Source organism: Leishmania infantum, chromosome 30, assembly GCF_000002875.2.
Source record: "Leishmania infantum JPCM5 genome chromosome 30".
In the NCBI taxonomy this organism is placed as follows: Eukaryota; Euglenozoa; class Kinetoplastea; order Trypanosomatida; family Trypanosomatidae; genus Leishmania; species Leishmania infantum.
In genome coordinates, this window is record NC_009414.2 from 1,223,481 (window position 1) to 1,240,876 (window position 17,396).

The 17,396-nt window shown below is 55.3% G+C and overlaps 2 protein-coding genes across 2 annotated transcripts; both read left to right on the forward strand.

Annotated features, from left to right (window-relative positions):
* Positions 1-2,358: 2,358 nt before the first annotated feature.
* LINJ_30_3420 (conserved hypothetical protein) lies at positions 2,359-4,233 on the forward strand (the record flags this gene model as incomplete). The annotated part of the gene is made up of 1 exon (XM_001467153.1): positions 2,359-4,233. One exon carries the CDS (start codon positions 2,359-2,361, stop codon positions 4,231-4,233), a length of 1,875 nt encoding a protein of 624 aa, XP_001467190.1.
* An 8,437-nt stretch (positions 4,234-12,670) lies between these two features.
* On the forward strand, positions 12,671-14,254 carry LINJ_30_3430 (putative PAS-domain containing phosphoglycerate kinase; the record flags this gene model as incomplete). The annotated part of the gene is made up of 1 exon (XM_001467160.1): positions 12,671-14,254. The coding sequence occupies one exon, from the start codon at positions 12,671-12,673 to the stop codon at positions 14,252-14,254; it is 1,584 nt and encodes a 527-aa protein (XP_001467197.1).
* Between the last annotated feature and the right edge of the window lie 3,142 nt (positions 14,255-17,396).

Genomic DNA, 17,396 nt, shown 5'->3' on the forward strand with positions numbered 1-17,396 from the left:
TTCTCTTTGCTGATGCCGGTGCGGAAGAGGCGCGCCAGCGGGCAAGCTCCTCAGGGTCCAATATTGCATGTGTAGCTCACTCGTCACTCAGAGGGGGAGGGGAGGGACGTGATGATGATGACGCGCCAGTGCACGTGTGTGCGTCACTCTGCTATCCCGTTTGGTTGACTCTATGACTTCATGTTTCTCTCTGCTATCACGCTCGCTCTTCCTTTCATTTATCTATCTCCAACCGCATTCTTTCTCCATCTCCCTTTCCGCCACGTGCGCACTACACGCCTGCGCTTGATACCTGACACAAGGTGCTTGACTGTGTACGCTGCAGCTCCAGCCGCCGACCTTGCATGTCTTTGCATGCCCATTTCTGTACAACACTGAGCTGTTTTCTTTTTCTTTCTCCTTTGTATCTTTCTTCTAGCCTCCCTCTCTCCTTCTCAAATCTCGTTTCTTATTTCCATTTTCTTCGCTGTTTGCTTTGTTGTTTGGTGCTTCCTCGCGGGTAAGGGGCTTCATCTTTCCTTTTGCATACGGCTCACACTGTCGTAGACGTGCGCGTCTCTTTCTCCTTCCTGGTCTCGCCCCTTCCGCCGCGTATCCCACACTATCCGTCAAAAAACAACAAAAAACCAAAGATATCACGTATTTAGGGCGTGTTTGTGTGTGAGAAGCAACTATAAGGTGGTCGCGGGTCTTCTCTCAAGCCGACACGCTTGTGTTGTCGTGTGTGGCTAACAAGGGAGGCAAGTGACTGTGCGTGCTCTCGTGGACGGGAAGGGATTGCTTCTCTTCCCCTACACGAGTGTTACGCGTAGGCGACGGGAAACGCTCCTCTTTGTGTTGCGCTCCCGCACCATATCGGGGACTTTTCCTTTGTGCTGTCTTCATCTGTGAGGGAGGGGAGGGAGGGGGGCGCAACCCTGTTTTTCTGTGCGTGCGCTTGGCTGCCGGTTGTTTGGGAAATCTTCGCGCTCACCTCTCGTTCTTTCTTTCCCTCTTTCCAGTCACTTTCCGTACCTCACACAGCTTGTGTGTGTGCGCGGGTGTGTGTGTCTCTTTTCTTCTTCCTCCATCTCCGTCAAGGCCTCCATCCCTCTCCCTCTCCCCGACTTTCCTTTTTGGCTCCCTCTGATCTGTTGTTGTGCGTTTTCTTCCGCTCCGTCGTTGTGACGGGGCCGTTCCGCTTGGCTGACTCGTTTCTTTTATTTTGTTCAGCCCTTTCGTTCTCACGCGTGTGCTCATAGCTCCTGATCCCTTTTTCTTTCTGTTTCTTACGTTCCCCTCTCTCCATTTGGAAAGTGTGTTGGCGCTTGAGGGCGTCAGCAACATTCTTCTCCTGCAATCTAGGAACAGCAGCCACAGACGCACTCAGCAACACACACACACACACACACACACACACACACACACACACACAACACCGCACTATAGAAGTGCTAGAGAAGGTGATACAAGTGATCAAGCGGAATAACAAAAAAAAAGGCACCACGTCCAGACCTACCTATACACCCCCTAGCACACCCAGAGAGCATACGCCACCCTCTCTCTTTCTCTCCAACGTTCTTAGAGACACGAGTGATTTCTCTGCCAGCAGACACTCCATCTGTAGCCATCCACGCACGCGCACACACAGAGACACATATAAACACACAGCATCGTTGACCCCTGCTGACGCTCTTCACGTTTTTTTATTTTTATCAGAGCGTGTGCGTGCTTGCGTCTCTCTTTATCTCTCTCTCACTGTGTGTGTGTGTGCTCAAAGTAGGTGCTACTCTATATTTTCTTCTCCCTTTCTGTGTATTTGTGTGCGTTTCTCTGCGCGTTCTCGTGTCCTGGGCAGTGCGCTGCCCTGAGGCCTTCGCATCATTCTCTTCTGTGTCGTTCAAGTCCTTTGCCACAGCGCGCTTTTCAAGGGTACATCGAAGTGATAACCGCTCGGCACCACAGCTACCGCGTCCGAGAAGCAAGAAGTCAGGGCTGTTCTCTTGCGCGGTAAGTCTCTCTCGCTCTCTCTCTCTGACTCTCTCGCGTCTCGGATACAGCGCTCATTTTATTGCTGTCCTTTGTTTTGCTCTGTTCCGTTCACCAACCCTTGAAAGGCGTCTTTTCCCCTATCAGCTTTCGCTGCGCAACCCGATTTAACGTCACCTCTACTGGCTTCCCTTCTTGCGGTCAGGGCGCACACAGCAACACGGCAACGCACGTGAGAGACGAACGCGAGTGACTTTGCCATTGCCCCTACTCCACCTCATTGCCAGTCACAAAACGCACATCATGGACAGCTCAAGCGCTTGCGCGCCGTCACGTGCGTGGCAGAGTAACGAAGAGGTAGCCCAACGCCCCATCTGCACTTTCTTTGCCATGGGTGGCTGCTGCAAGGGAGCGCGGTGCCCATTCTCGCATGAGCTGGTGCAGCTGCCGCCGAAAGGTGTCGATGCCTCAGGTGGCTACTTTATTAGCGGTAACGTTGCAAACTACAAGGCAGCCGCGTCCACGACGGCGGCGAAGCCGCCGTCACGCAGCTTGGTCGGTCGGTGGGATGATCCGACCGCATCGAGCAGCACCGACGGCTTGTCGACCCTTGCGTCGCCTTCCTCGTGTTGCGTGACGACAGGTACGTCTCTCAGCGCCGAAGCGAAGGAGTGGGTCGGAGCTGACAGCGCAGCCGCCTCCTCATCTGCCAACTCGGCCACCGCCTCCATCACGTCCGTTCAATCGCTGCGAGGTGCGGCCTCCCCGACTGTTTGCGTGAGCTCCAGCTCTCTTCGCTACAGGTCTGCGACCTTGCGCCGCACTGCCCAGCAGGTGTCACCACTGCCCGTGCCGCATTCTCAGCGGGACTCTCAGCCTCAGCCCCAGCAAGCCCAAATGCAGCTACAATCACAGCACTCGCAGAAGCCGCAGCCGTCGCCGCCGCAGCCACAGCTACATCAGCAACACAAGCGTCAGTATCAACAGCCGCCTCAGCCACGCAGCGTCGCAAACGCTCTCTCCGCTCTACTCCCCAACCACTCGGAGGGCAGTGGCGCTGCAGAGACACGCCGCACATCCGCGGCACCTACGCACCCCGCTGCCACAGCGCGCACCGTGTCCTTCACGCAGTCCTCTAACGGCTCTGGATCGACGACTATAGCTGCCCTCGCCTCCTTTTTCGACATGCAGCGCGTTTCCACGGGCGCCCCTTCGGTGACGTCGTCCAGCGTCGTATCGCAGCCAAGCAAAGTCATCTTTTCCACTCGCCGCGACGATCAGCCGCCAGCCACCGCACCATCGCCCGCCACCGCGGCACTACCTCGGTACACCGCCGCTTGCGTCACCGTCGCCGCCTCCAACCAGCGTTTTGATCCGTTGCCCTCCGTGCCCAGCGTTCCGACCACGGCCACCCCCGCCCCTGCTCACGGCAGCAGCCGCTCGGCCACACCGAGCCAGAATGTGGAGGCTCCCCTGCCTCGCAGTCGCGAGGCCCTGGCTACCGGTGCGGAGCGCCACGCTGCTACCGAGGCAAAGGCGCACGTGGCGCAGAGTGCTGCTCCACCTTCGACGGCGGCAGCGCCGACATCGCCGCCACAGTATGAGTCGCGGACTGCGTCCTCCGCTCAAACTCGCGTCATGCCGCCGGCTCCTCGTTCTCAACAGCAGCAGGCAGCGCATCAGGCCCAGCAACTTCGTGCACAAGAAGCGCAGCACCAGGCGCAGCTCCAGCAGCAGCTCCACCCCCAACAACAGACACAGCAACTTGCACAGCAGCAGGCTCAACTGCAACCATTTCAGCAGCAGATTCAGCCCCAGAAGCCGCCGCCGCAGCAGCAGACGGTGTACATGTTGACTACCTCCCGTCCACCGGCTACCTCTACACCTCCGCACGAAGGTATCGCTGCGCCTGCCCAGCTCCCACTCGGCTACACCCTTGCCTACGCTGTGCCCGCGCCTACACCAACCGCTCCCGCGGCCACCCCAATCCTTATCTCGGAGCAGCCGAGCGCCGCTCGACCCACCTACACGTTGCTTTCCTCGTGCCCGCCGCAATCGCAGCTACAGAGCTTTCAGACGGCAAAGGGAACAGTACTGTACGCGACGCCGGCGCAGGTGCTTACCCAGGCCGCGGCGCCAAGCGAAAGCGATGCCCCTCGTCTGATCCTTGTCAATACAGATGGCACTTTCTCCGTCCTGAAAGCAGAAACGTTGGTGGCCACTGCCGGCCCTGGCCTGTCGCCGGCCATCACGCAGGCGCACTAGTTGATCAAGCGAGATTTCGAGCGCACGTCTAGTTCACCAGCGGAGGCGTCTATTGGCAAACGCCAAGGACAGAAGGGGATAGGGCGTATCTCTCTTAAGTTAATTGTTTTGCTAGCCGCTCTTACTTCTCTCTTGGTGCCTCTACCGATATGGCACCATTGCAGCGTCTCCCCTTCTTGGCCGTGCTCGGTGATGCCCTCCCCTTTTCCTCCTCCCCGACTTCTCCTGATTGGCGTCTTGCCGTGTTTGATTGTGTGCCACCTTGCTGCTACTGCCTCTGCACATTCATGTGTGTCTTTTATTTGTTTACACGTTTTTTTATTTTGGCTTCCTTTCCAGCTCTTTCTTTTTCTGTCGTCGTGCTCTCCGTGCCGCTCCGCACTTGAGCGTGCGTATCGTTGATTGGCGAATTCTTCGTTTCTGCGTGTGCGTGTCTTTGGCTCTCTGATTTCTCTCTCGATTGCGGTTACAACTCTCGCGCGATTGGATGTGCGCTTGTGCGTGCGTTTGTGTGTGCACGCATCGGTATGCGGGTGTTTTTCTTTTTCATCTGCTACACACACACACACTCATCTCTTCTCTGTTCCTCTCCGCTTCCCATCTCTAAACGTGGACTCTTCCTTCTGCATGCTTTCTTGCTCACGGTTCTGTGTCTCCTTTTTTTGTGTGTTTTCGTATCATCGGCGTCTCTTTCTGTCTGCGCATGCGTGTATGTGTGTGTCTTTGTGGAGCGTATGGATGCATGAAAAACAAAAAAAGTCTCTATTTCCTTTTGTTGTTGCGTAACAGACGTGCGTGCCGCTGTGTATATAAGCCGTCTTGGGCGTGTGCACCCGCACGTGCGTGTGTTAGTCTTGTTGTCTTCCTTCTTTCCCATTTCTTGCCCTCTCGCTCTAATTGCGCATTTTTTTCTTGGCGATTGGGGGCAGTGCGCACCATCTTTTCTCGCTTTTTTTTCGTGTGGCGTTGTTTCTGGGTTTAGCGACGTTTTTTTTTTGACGTATCTATTACTGTGTTGCTGTATCCGCGGCAGTCGACTGGCGTAGTTCCCCTTCTCTCTCGTTACCTTCCCATTTCATTTGTTGCTTTCCTCTCTCTCTGCCTGTTTGCGAGAGTGCACAGTCGAGTTTTCGCTTCTGTTTTTTTTTGCCTCATTTCGATTTCGTGATGCGTATTTTGCGTCTAGAGCATTGCGCTCGCGGTTAGGTGTGTGTGCGTGGTGAAGGCGGTGATGGCGCTCCGTTTTTCCCATGTTGATTCGCATGTTCACATCGTGGGGGTTTTCCCCCTCCCTCTCTTCGTCTGGGTTTCTACTTCGAGTGCGCACACCTCTCTATCTTTTCTCCCTTTTTCCCTCTCTCTCTGTGTGTGGCATTGCGTCTCTGTTTTGCTTCATTCCTCGCATGTGCTTGCCGCTGTGCTTCGTGCCGATGTATATATATATATGATGCCTGCCTTCTCTCTCGGTGGGTATGCTTTTCTCTTGCCAGCGTGTTATGGCGCTTCTTGTGTGCTTTCCTTCGTGCTTTACTGTACAAGCGTAAGTTCTGTCTCTGCCTCTCTCTCGTTCTTCTTTTTCTTTTCGAAGCTTATTACTCGCCTTCCACATGTTTCCCTGTCTTTTATGTAGGTGGCCGGCTCATAACTACCTGTTTGTGTGCATGCGTGTATGTGTGTGCGTGTGTGCGTGTGTATAATGTTATTGCTGTTCGGGATGCTGGGTGGAGAAGGCACTGAAGTAGGCACTAGCCCCGCACGTGATCTCCATCCCTTCACACCCCCTCCTCGCTTCTTGCATGAGCTTGCTACCACCCTCCCACAAACATACACCGACGCTAAAGCGAATTGGAAACGAAAGTGCCAAGTGAACGGCGTTGCTTACGGGCGCTGATGTGTGTGAGCGCGCGTGCGCTTCAACGGGTACTGGCTCTTCCCTTTCCGGCTGAAGGGCACGCTGGCGTGCGGGTATGTGTGTGGGTGGTGTAGGACGTGGGGCGCGCGTGTGAAGGGCAAAGGAGGTGGCGTATGATGTGCGTCTCGGGCCTTTTTTTCTGGTGTGGGGCTATGCTGTTGTGGGTATCTTTCTAGGCTTCGGCTTCTTCCTCCACTGCTTTCTCTCTTTCCTGGTCACATCCTTACCCCCCCCCCCCCCAATCGCCCATCTTTTCCCTCTTCTCATTCGACGGCGCTGCTCCGAGGGGCACGCCGGAGCACGACAGGAAGCGCGTGTAGGCGGTAGGTAAAATAGGTCACTCAACATCTCTGCTACAACTTCTTTCATTGCCGCTTCTGTCCACAAACGCGTAATCGTTCGGCGCCTCTTCTTCCCTACTTGTTGACATTCTCTTTTTCCACATGTTCATGTGCACTCGCGTGTGCATGTATCCCTTCCGTTATCCCCCTGCGTCATCTCTCTCGGCGTTCTTCCCTCCTCCCCAATATTCCACACCTTTTTTTTTTGGTGCTGTTGCGTTGTCCGGGTGCGTCTCTCGTGCTTTGCGTACGACATTCTATACGCCATCATGCGTTTTTCTTATATATATATGTGTGTGTGTGTGTGCGTGTGTGTGCGTGTTGCCTTTCATATGCGGCTGCTTCGGCGTCGTTGCGGGACTTCCCCCCTTTTTCACCCTCCTTTTCTTTACTGCAAAACAAACTTTTCTGACGTTCGTTTTGCTTGCGTCTCTTTGTGCCTTTATCTTTTTCGTCCAGCTGCATACTCGCGTCGATCGGAGGGTCGGTGCGGCTTTGTGTGTGATGGCGCATCATCTCGCTCTCTCTCTCTCGCTCTTGAGTTGCTTGCCATTGTTCGCTGCTCGCGTTGCCGCTATGCCTTTTAGTTCTCATTTTTTGATGAGGTGTAAATCTGTGCGCGTGCTCACTGGCCGTGCCTACTTCCTGATCGTCTGTGCTCTGCGTCCTTCTTGTTCTCTCGTTTCTCGTAGCGTGCTCTCGTCTGGCTACGGGATGGGGCGTTGTGTGAGACAGCCATGGACAGAACAAGGAAAAGGGGGTGGGAAAAGGACACAAATCGATGATCAACAGGGACTACCTTGCACCGGCAGCTCCGTCACACCAGCGCATTTATGCTGCCTCATGTGCTTTCTTGTTGTGCGCATGTCCGCGTTTGGTCCACCCTCGTGCTTGAAGCATCGCTCATTGAGGTTTCGTGAGTGTTGCTGTCTCCCCCCTCTCATCCTCCTTCCTCCCCTCTCCATCTCTCTCTGTTTATCTGTGCATACTGTTTGCTTGCCTCATTACGACGGAGCTGTACGTATGTTTATGAGTGTTGCGATTGAGGTGAGGGCCGCCTTTTTTTTGGTCTGTTTCGTGTCGTCGTTCTTGGCATGCGTTCCTCCTCTGGTGCCTTAATTGCGTTTCACATTAGCCCGCTGATGGTGCGTCTTCCCTACGCTGCCGCATTCTTTTTTTTTGTTGTGTTTTTATGACTCTGTCTTCACCGATCACCACCCACTCACATCGCCCAAGGCCCCTCTGCTGCCTTGTATTCGGAGCCTGTTTTGCGTGCGCCTGCGCTCGTGACTGACTTGTTGTATGCATCTGTGTATCTTTGCCCTGTTCACCCATTCATTGTTTCTACAGCAATCACATTACCAGCGTACGGCGTTGATGTATCTACATGGTGGATAGCTGTGCTTGTCTTTCTACTGGTGCTTTTCTTCTGTGCTCTGTTTCTTCGAACGGCCCGTGTTCGTGGCCTTTACCCTTTTTTCTTCCATGCTTCCTTCTCTATGGGAGAACAAGCGGGAGGGGCGGAGGGAGGCGGCAGCAGAGGAGAAAGGGCCGTGCTTGTTGCATGTGCCGGCGCCCGCGCGATAGAAAGTGGCATGTGTGCGGGCGATGCTAAAATGCTTAATTGGGTGCGATTGGGGTGTTCGTCATTCTCAGGCTTTTCAGCCGCCTCCAAACCAACGCAAACGCCAGACAGTGCCGTGCAAGAAGGCTTTTAGAGAAGAAAAAAACGAAAAGAGAACCACAGCCGCTTTTACCTGTATCTTCCTCTTTGTCCAAGAACGTTTTGCTGACTTCGCTCTCCACTGCCCTGATGATACCGTTTACTTCACCATGGTATCAGGGTGTGGAACCCAGGCTCTGTGTGGGGAGGCCAAGAGCCTGCAGCCCGGCCGCCGGGCACGGCTGCGGCCTCTTGGCGTCGGCGGTCAGCGCTTGGCTGGCGCGGTGCCGAGGAGACGTGCGGCCATGATCGCGCTTGGACCAGCTCACGACGAGTCGCACCGACGGCTCACCACATATGCGCGCAGGCGCCCACCGCTTTTCTGCCTTTGCTGCCTTTGCTGCGTTGCGGTGGTGTGGAGCGTGATCGCGGCAACGGCCCGCTCTGCATGCACCGGAATCGCAGTGGGCTGGACGACGCCACACGGCGTTGGTTGTCCCGTCTCCTCGACGAGTCCTCGCTGCAAGTGTGTACGCTGCAGGAGACTCACTTCTCCCCTGCAGGCCTGGAAGGCGCTTGGTCTGCACAGCGTTCAGTCTTTCGGTGCAGCAAGAGAGAGGGAGGGAGCGCGAGTGATGAGCGAGAGAGGAGCCCCGTAGTACATGCCGATTATGCCCACAGCGCATGCGCGCGCAGCATGCGGCATCTCCTCCATCCCACCGTGCGGGCGGATGAGGCGCCGACCGCGCGGCACGTATCCGAAGAGGGGACGAGGCGGGAGAGGAGGGGCCCGCTAGACGCATGTCCCGATTCGACGGCATGACGGTTGCTCCTAGACGGCCAGGACGTCGCCGCAGCGCAGCAGTGGGTGCGTGGGCTGCAACTGTGCATGCGTGTGCCTTTGCTGGCCATCGGCGGTGGAGTGATTCGTTGAGAGGAAAGGAGGCATCCTCTTGCGGCTGTATTCCTCGGCTCACGTGAGCACTCTTTTTGGTTTTCTTCGTACGCACTGCCGTCAGAGTGGTCCGCTGGTGTGGGATTTAGCGTGCGTGTATTTATGTGCATTTTTTTTTATGAGACTGTATAAGACGTCGTTCTTTTTTTTTTCGTGTTTTCTTTGTGTGTTTCTTATTTTTTTTTCCGATTTTACTTTGTCATCTCATCGTTTCTTGTGCCCCTTTGGGTTGTGTCTTGTGCGAGTTGTGTTGCGCATAATATAGATTTATATATCTTTTTGGTTGTCGTTGTTCGTCCTGTAAAGACGCTCGGACGTGTTCGTTGGCGTCCGAGTAGGGGGTTGCTGTTGTAGCGTACAGCCTCTGAGTGCTGAAGGGGTATCTGAAAGTGGCTCTTCTGGGGTTTTCTTTTTTTTTTCAACTCGTGCCTTCACTCTCAACGTTCCTGCATGTGCGCGCCTTTGCGGGGTGGGTGACATCTCCTCACAGCTCTCGGACTGTTGTCCGTCGTCAGCGGAACTTTGTATGTATCATTCGAGTCCGGCGTCGTTGTCTCGTGGGTGCTGTCTGAGATGCGTTGTTTTCTTCTTGAAGGCGTGCGATAAGGGCGGAAGCGGGGGAGGGATGGCCGATAAATGGTGTGACGACGACGAGCCGAAACACTCTGCACCGTTCCCGTGGCGTGCTTCACCCGCCATGCGGCCTCTCTTTGCCCCCATTTCGCTCTTCACGGTTCAGATCTCGAGGAGTCGAGTCATTGCAAGCCTTTGGCTCTTGCCTCGCTCCGCCCCTAGCCTACCCACCGCGACAGGGGCCCGTGCGCGACGGACGGAGGGTATACGTCTGTCTGTCGTTTCGTGCGTAGTGTTACCCGGTGAGGACTTGAAAACAGCCGAATTCTCATGGGTCGCTTTGCCGGCGCTTGCGGTATGGAGAGCGCGAGTGGAGGGATACCAGACTGGTATACTCTTCCACGGAAACAAGGAACTCGCCCTGCTGGGAAGCGCTTGGGACCATGTGCTGGAATGCGTCATGCTCAACTCTCGACATCATTCTCTCCACCCTCTTTGCTAATCATCGTGGTGCCATGATTCGTTGGTACCGTCTTCCTGCTTTTCGGTGCCTTTGAGGACTGCCAGCGGCTCGCGTGGCTGCGCCTCTCTTTTTGGTCTCTCTCTCTGCCTGCGCCTCTCGCATCTTTTTGTTTAGTGTTCTCCGTTTGGCTTTTCAGTGACGCAACGCTAGTGCTTGTGTGTGCGTCTGTGTTTCGGAGGAGAATGTGCATCTGTTCTCGTCGTATCACTTTCGCATGTTTCGTCGTGCTGTTGTTTTTCCTACTTCTTCCCCCATCTTGCGTGCACGCGTATGCGTGTCTTGTTTTGCTTCTCTGCTCTTTTCATGCACGCACCCTGCGGACACGAACACCAACGCCCCCTTTTCGCAATCGCTTTTCTCTTTCGATTTTTTTTTCGTGATGCTTCCATAGGAGACACCGTTTCTTGACCCCTATATTGTGTCTTTCTCACTTTCCCTGTTCCTTGCCTCCGCTGTCTCTGTCTGCCTTCTCTATTCCTCGGCCTTCACACCCGCTGATGTTTCCCTTCTGTTTGTTTCTTGCTGGTTGCCGCATCGTTGTTGTTCATTCCGAACTCTCGCGTTTTCTACTTTGTTCGCTCCGTTCCTCGCTAGGTGACTGTGTCTTCACAAGTGTTTTCTTGTTGTCCGATCTCGCAGCAACCAAGGTGAGACCGCCTTTGTCCCTCCCTGATCTTGCATACACACATACATACAAGAAAGTGTACAACAACTGACGAAATAAGAAAGACGCTCAAATTCTTCTTGTCGCTGCCGCTGTGCCTCTGTTCTCTGTTTGTGTCTTGTCCATTGACGTGTTGTGTGTGCGAGCCTGTGTGAACGACCTCCTTATCGCTCTGTGTGTATTCGCGTCGTCGTCTATATAGAAAATAAGAACATCGCCCCCGTGTGTGTCTCCCTCTCCCTCTCTTCCTCTCTCGTCTCTTTTTTGATGTTGTATGTATTGCATCTGTGCGTGTGTAGGCGTGTGTGTGTTTCGCATGGTCAGCTGCCCCTGACCGAGATGGAACAACAACGACGACAAAACAAAACAACGGACTAAAGGAAGAAGGCGCAAAGGGTGGGGAGGCATGTGCTCCCCCCTCACACACACACAGACAGACAGACAGACACGCCCAAGGCCGACGCCGTGAACGGGGCGGACGTGGTTCACATGATCGTCAGCTAACCTTTCAGTATTTCTCTCTCGCACTTTCTCTCTCTCTTGCACTTTCCTCTTCTATTCTGCTCCCTTCTTTCTGTTGACTCCGACCTCAATATCACGACGACTTCGCCATTTTGTTTTTCTCTTTGTGCTTCTTAGCGACTTTCACTACTCCCGCGATCGCAACCACCTTAGCGAAGCCTACGAGTACGACGATGGCTGTGAATGCTCGGAGCGTTTTTCTCTCTTCCGTTTCACAGAAGCGACACAAGAACGGAGACGAAAACGCGTTCAACCCGCGCAGACCGTCTCGCCGTGTCACGTGCGTCTCCGGTGAAGGCTATTCCATTATGTGGCCGTTTGGGGCTGTCCCACGGGCAGAAGACGCTCTTTGTTTTGTGCATTTCATGCCACTGCTGGTCTCAAACACACGAGCAGTGCGCCGTGTTGCGTTCGCAGCTGTTGAGGAAGGCTGAGATGCCTCACTTCCCTCTCTCTTTCTCATGTGTGCCGTTGGACTGACGCGGCGCTCAAAACATGCCCTCCACTGCCCCCCTCTCTCTACTACTTTTACTGCCCTTCTTCTGTGCCCTCTGTCACATTGTCGTTTTTTTTGTCTTTTGTGTTTTGTGACGCGCCTCTATCACCTCTTGGTGATGGCGGTGACTCGTGCACGACGCTCTGCTGACCGTATCGGTGCCAGTGAACACGCCATTCCAAAAACAATTCGCTTATGCACTCGCTTCTCTTGCTATCTATCTTATTCAACAATCCTGCAAGTTGACTCACGGCTGCGCCAACCAGCATACACGCACACGCACACAACACCACGCACACACAGCAGCAGCAGACTCCTTATAGGGACAAACATATAAGCCGGTATTTCTCTTCTTCTTCTTGCCTCCACCTACGCACCCGCACCCACCCAACAAGGCTTACTCCGCTTTTATTTTCAGTTATCTTTTTTTCATTTGCGTGTCTCTTTTTTTTCTTTTTTTTTTCACTGATCGCTCGGCTTTGTGCGCGCGTGTGGCCCTCCGCGCGCCTGCCGCGTTGGCGCAGCCAAGCATTGCCCTCCGGCCGCCACCGTACCGGACACAAATATCGAAGTCTGTCGTTTCTTTTGGTCTTTCACATCGCACATTTCTCTCTCCCCATTTTGCCTCTTTTCAGGTTATCGAAAAGGCATAGCCGACATACTTGCTTGCTCGAACACAGCTCCACTTGCCTGCCTGCTGCCCTTCCCCTGCCGGTTGTGCCCCCTTTTCTCTGACCACGCTGATAGCGGCACATTCGCATTCCCCGTCACCAACGGACTCACAGCCAATGTATCAGGACTCGAAGATTTTGATGATATTCAAGTCGCTGCGCGACATCGTGGTGATTGGCGACAATGATATGGTTATCACCGACATGAACGCTGCGGCTGTGGCTTTCTTTGGCTGGAAGGTCGATGATGTAAAGGGCAAGAGCATCACCTTTCTCGTCCCCACTCACCCGCTGGATGTGCAGGACAACACCGTCACCCTTATGGCACACCTTGCCAACTCTACTGATGTTCCTGTGGTGATCCAAACCACCCGCGATCCCCACGCAACAGTGGTAGCCTGGACGATCTTGCCTATCCGTCTTCCCCGCGTGTACGAGTTTGGGGTGCACATAAACATTCGTGCCGCCCTCACCCCGAAGCTGTCCGTCTCGGACTTGGACTTTAAGAACCGCACGGTGTTCCTGCGTGTGGACTTCAACGTACCGTTCGACCGCGAGACCGGCTCCATTCGCGATGACAGCCGCATCTGTGCAGCGGTGCCGACCATTCGCAAGATCATGGAGGACGGAGGGCGTGTGGTGATTGGGTCTCACCTGGGTCGTCCCAAAAAGCCGAATGCGAATCAATCCCTCAAGCGCATCTTGCCTCGTCTGCAAGAGGTGCTGGAGAAGGAGGTCACCTTCTGCACGGACGCCTTCAAGGCTGGCAAGGATGTGAAGGAGATGAGGAACGGGGATGTCATGCTGCTGGAGAACCTGCGTTTTTTCAAGGGCGAAGATAGCAAGGATGCTGCCGAGCGGAACAAGTTGGCCTCAGCGCTCGCTTCCTTTAGCGATATCTTTGTCTGCGATGCTTTCGGTACCGTGCATCGCATGACGGCCAGCATGACGGGTGTGCCCCGCGTCTTGGGTGCTGGGGTGACAGGCTTCCTGATCGAAAAGGAAATCAGCGCCATCAGTATGGTGATGCGCAACCCGGAGCAGCCGCTGGTCGCAGTCGTTGGCGGCTCCAAGGTGTCGGACAAGATCAACGTCCTCTCCTCCATCTTCAACTTCGCGCACACAGTGATCATCGGCGGTGCCATGGCCTACACCTTCCTGGAGGCGCAAGGCTACAGCGTGGGCAAGAGCAAGGTGGAGCGGGTAGTGCGGGAGAAGGGACGTGATGTGGATCTGCATAACACCGCTCGCGATCTGATGGATCTTGCCAAGGCCCGCAAGGTGCGCCTCATCCTGCCCATCGATCACAGCTGCGCCAAGGAGTTCAAAGACGCGGAGCCGTTCGTCACGAACAACGCTGACATTCCCGCAGAGTACATGGGACTGGACTACGGCCCCAAGTCCATTGAACAGGCGAAGAAGGCCGTTGCGGAGGCCCGAACGCTCATCTGGAACGGCCCTCTCGGCGTCTTTGAGTTCCCGCACTTCGCGACAGGCACCAACGCCATCGCGGAGTCTATCAAGGATAACAAGCACGTTGTTTCCATCGTCGGTGGTGGTGAGACGGCGGCGGCGACAAAAGGCTACCACGAGTGCATCACCCACGTAAGCACCGGCGGTGGTGCCTTCCTGGAGCTACTAGAGGGACGCGCACTGCCAGGCCTCATCTGCCTCACCGCTCGTGCCTCTCCTAAGTTGTAGAGGTGAGGCAACGCGGAGCTTGAAAGTGACGTCTGCGGGGGTGGGCAGAGGTACATCAGTGCACAGCGGGTCTGTATGTGTGTATGTGTGTGCGTGCAAGTGTTGTGCGGCCGATGCGGTGGAACGAACTGCATTGCATCACTGCTGGAGTGCATCCTTGTTCCATCCACAGCTGTTGTCCCCCGCCGCTTGACTCGCCACTCCCGGTCCTGTCTTCTTTAAAGCAACACTGTAAGTAAGTGCGCGTGTAGATGTGCCGATGCTTTTTTGATCTCGGCCGCGGGGCGACCTCTCTGCTTCCGCCAAGGTGGCCTTCTCTGTCTGGCTTCCGCAGCTTCTCATCGCTTACCGTGAGAAGAGAGGGAGAGACATAAACACACACACACATGCACACATGTACTTCCGATTTCGTGAGGAAAAAGGAGTACGACCAAGACGTTCATAAGAGGGGCGACACACGCACGAGGGAAAAGGAAAACGGAAACATGGCAACTGGGGCGAAAGAAACGGCGCACACGTTCACGTACACTGAGCAACGAGAGAAGACGGCCAGGCACCACAACATGCTTGTTTACAGTGCGACTGCGCCCAACGGCGCACACATCGACCGGCGGCGAAAAGACGATGTCAACGAAACTAAAAAAAGCGTTTTTTTTTTAAATCTTGGTGAAGAATCACGACGTACTGCACACTTCAGCCTTTCTTTTTTTTCGATGGCCTTTTACTCTGTCCTTTCCGGCCCCGAGGACGGAGGGAGACCTGAGTGGGTGGTATCTCAGGGTCCAGTCCCCCATGCAGTGGGAGGCGACTAGGCGGCCCCCCTATCCCTGTCCATGCCGAGACACTTCCGGTGGCGACAAGGGCCAGGCACCTTCGAGGTGGGGAAGTCGGTGCAGTGTGTCGCTACCGATGTCGGCAGCCAGGCCCTGGATGGCGTGGTGTCGAAGCCGCCCGAGCCAGTGAGCACGTTGGTGCCACTCACATGATTAGGCAGAGCGTCAGCGTGACTCGAGCATATCCCGCCCGGCCCTCACACAGCCTACCAGTGGGAGGGAAGCCTGAGCCGCCTCAGGGAGCGGATGCACCAGGTGGCGCCCGGCATGATGTGAGCGGCTGTGAGGCGACCTGCAAAGCGGGTGGTGTGTAGAGTTCGGGGCAGCGGACGTGTTCGGGTGACGGCGCCGGCGTTGCCTTCATGCATACCTAGGGCGGCTTCACACCACGCGGTAGGGGGGGTCGGGTGTGCTCATTGCTCTATCGCAGAATCGGCGAGTTGGGAAAAAAGCCTTTCCTTCACCGACGTGCAGCTGTGTTGACTCTCCTGACTGACCCCTGTGCTACACAGGCGCCATGTGACGCAGCAACGCTCCGGCAGAAGGTATAACAAGAAAAAGGGAGACTTGATGCCAGGCGCATGTGAGAAGAAGCAGTAAGTCACGTCAGCCATTGTGGCTGTGCTGCCATCTCGAACTTCTGTCGTCTGTTCTTGTGATCACGTTCACCCATCCACCATCTCGTCGTCAAGCTGACATCTACGTGTGGCCGTGTGCCCATGTGCCGATCGAAGTGACGTTGCGGCAAGGCACGGGCCGATTGCCATCTTGAGAGCAAGGAAAACAGTAGCAGCGTTGCCGTGCTGTGCTGTGTGTGTGTCTCCCCCTCCTAATTTCTCTGTCTTTTGCTGTGCTTTCCTCCATCCACTGTAATGGGCGCGTGTGTGCGCGTTCGCCTTACGTTTCTGCGGACGACGGGTGCCCATGTCGACGCGCTTCGTGACGGGCGCGGTCAAAGAAGAGACCGTTCTCCCTACTTCTCTCCATGCTTTCTTGTCGTTTGTTTGCTTTGCTCGCGTTACTTGGGTGCCCTTCTGAGTTGTCGGTCGCGCGCCTTTCGGCACCGCTTCTGCCTGCCGGCGTGCGTTGTCGTGGCGGTGCCGCTTCCTTTCGTCACTCCTGTTTCTCACCGCTCTTCTTTGCGTGTTTTTGCTCAGCTCTCTCCTTTTATGGTCGCTCATGGTCTCGTGTCTCGAGACGCGCACGGATGCTCTGCAGCAGCCACAACAACCGCAACAACGTTTCGTGGCGAATAGAGCATCTCCGTCGTCTGGCGTACGCGGGCGTCTCGCACAGACTCGCAGTCGACTGTGAATGATGGGGAAGGGGTGGGCTCCATTGGCGATGGTGGTGGTAGCGGCGTTGTGGTGGGAGCCAAAGAAGGAGAGGATGATCATCGCCCTATGACCCTCTCTTTCGTTGCTGGCGCGTGCGTCTTACCACCATCTCCTCAATGCGCTCACTTCTAACCCGCCCTCCCCGCCACTCGCAACACGGTGATGCAGCAATGTCGCTGTGGGCCTTTTGCGTGGCAAACGTGGCAGGGGAACCGTCTTCGTCGCAACGGCAAACACGCACACACGCGCACCATTTCGGCTGTGCCCTGGACACGCATCTCTTCGCAGCTACTTTCATCCTTTTCCCTGCCACCCTTCTCTCCACAACGCTCGCCTCTCCTCTTTCACAGCTTCACACATGAGTACGAGAGGGGGCTTCAACCTTCTTGCTGTACTTGCGTAGTGTTTTGTTCCTCTTCTCCTCTCTCTCTGTAGGGACCATTAAGGCGCCGACGCAGCGGACGCAGTGTCCTAGGGCAACTGCCGCGCACGGATTCAGGTGTGTGCTCGCTCCCACGGTCGTGAGCCCCCGTCTGTGATTTCCAGCGGTGAGCAGTGTGCCCAGCGTTACTCGCACAATTGTATAAGGGCATCGAGCAAACTTGCTGCTGACCACCACGGTACGACACATACACCCAGTGGGAAAGCGGACCATACCCACCCTTCTCCACCCCTCCTCGTCTTGATTCCGACCTCCCCTTTTCGGTCTCTCGCCCACGCTGTCTGCCTGCCTTTTCCCGTTCCCTTATTTTCCGCCTTCTCGGCGTACCACCGACGTAGCAGCGAGGTGTGCGGGCTTGTGTGACCGAGTACCCTTCCGCTGACTCGATGCTGAGAAGGACTTGATCGCCAGAAAAGGTAAACTTTTTTTTTGTGAGATCATCTTCGTGAGTGTGGACACTGCCGTTCCGCTGTGCGCTGCACGCTATCGTTGCCGTAGCAGCGTACCAGCTCCTTGTCTTTGCTTTCACG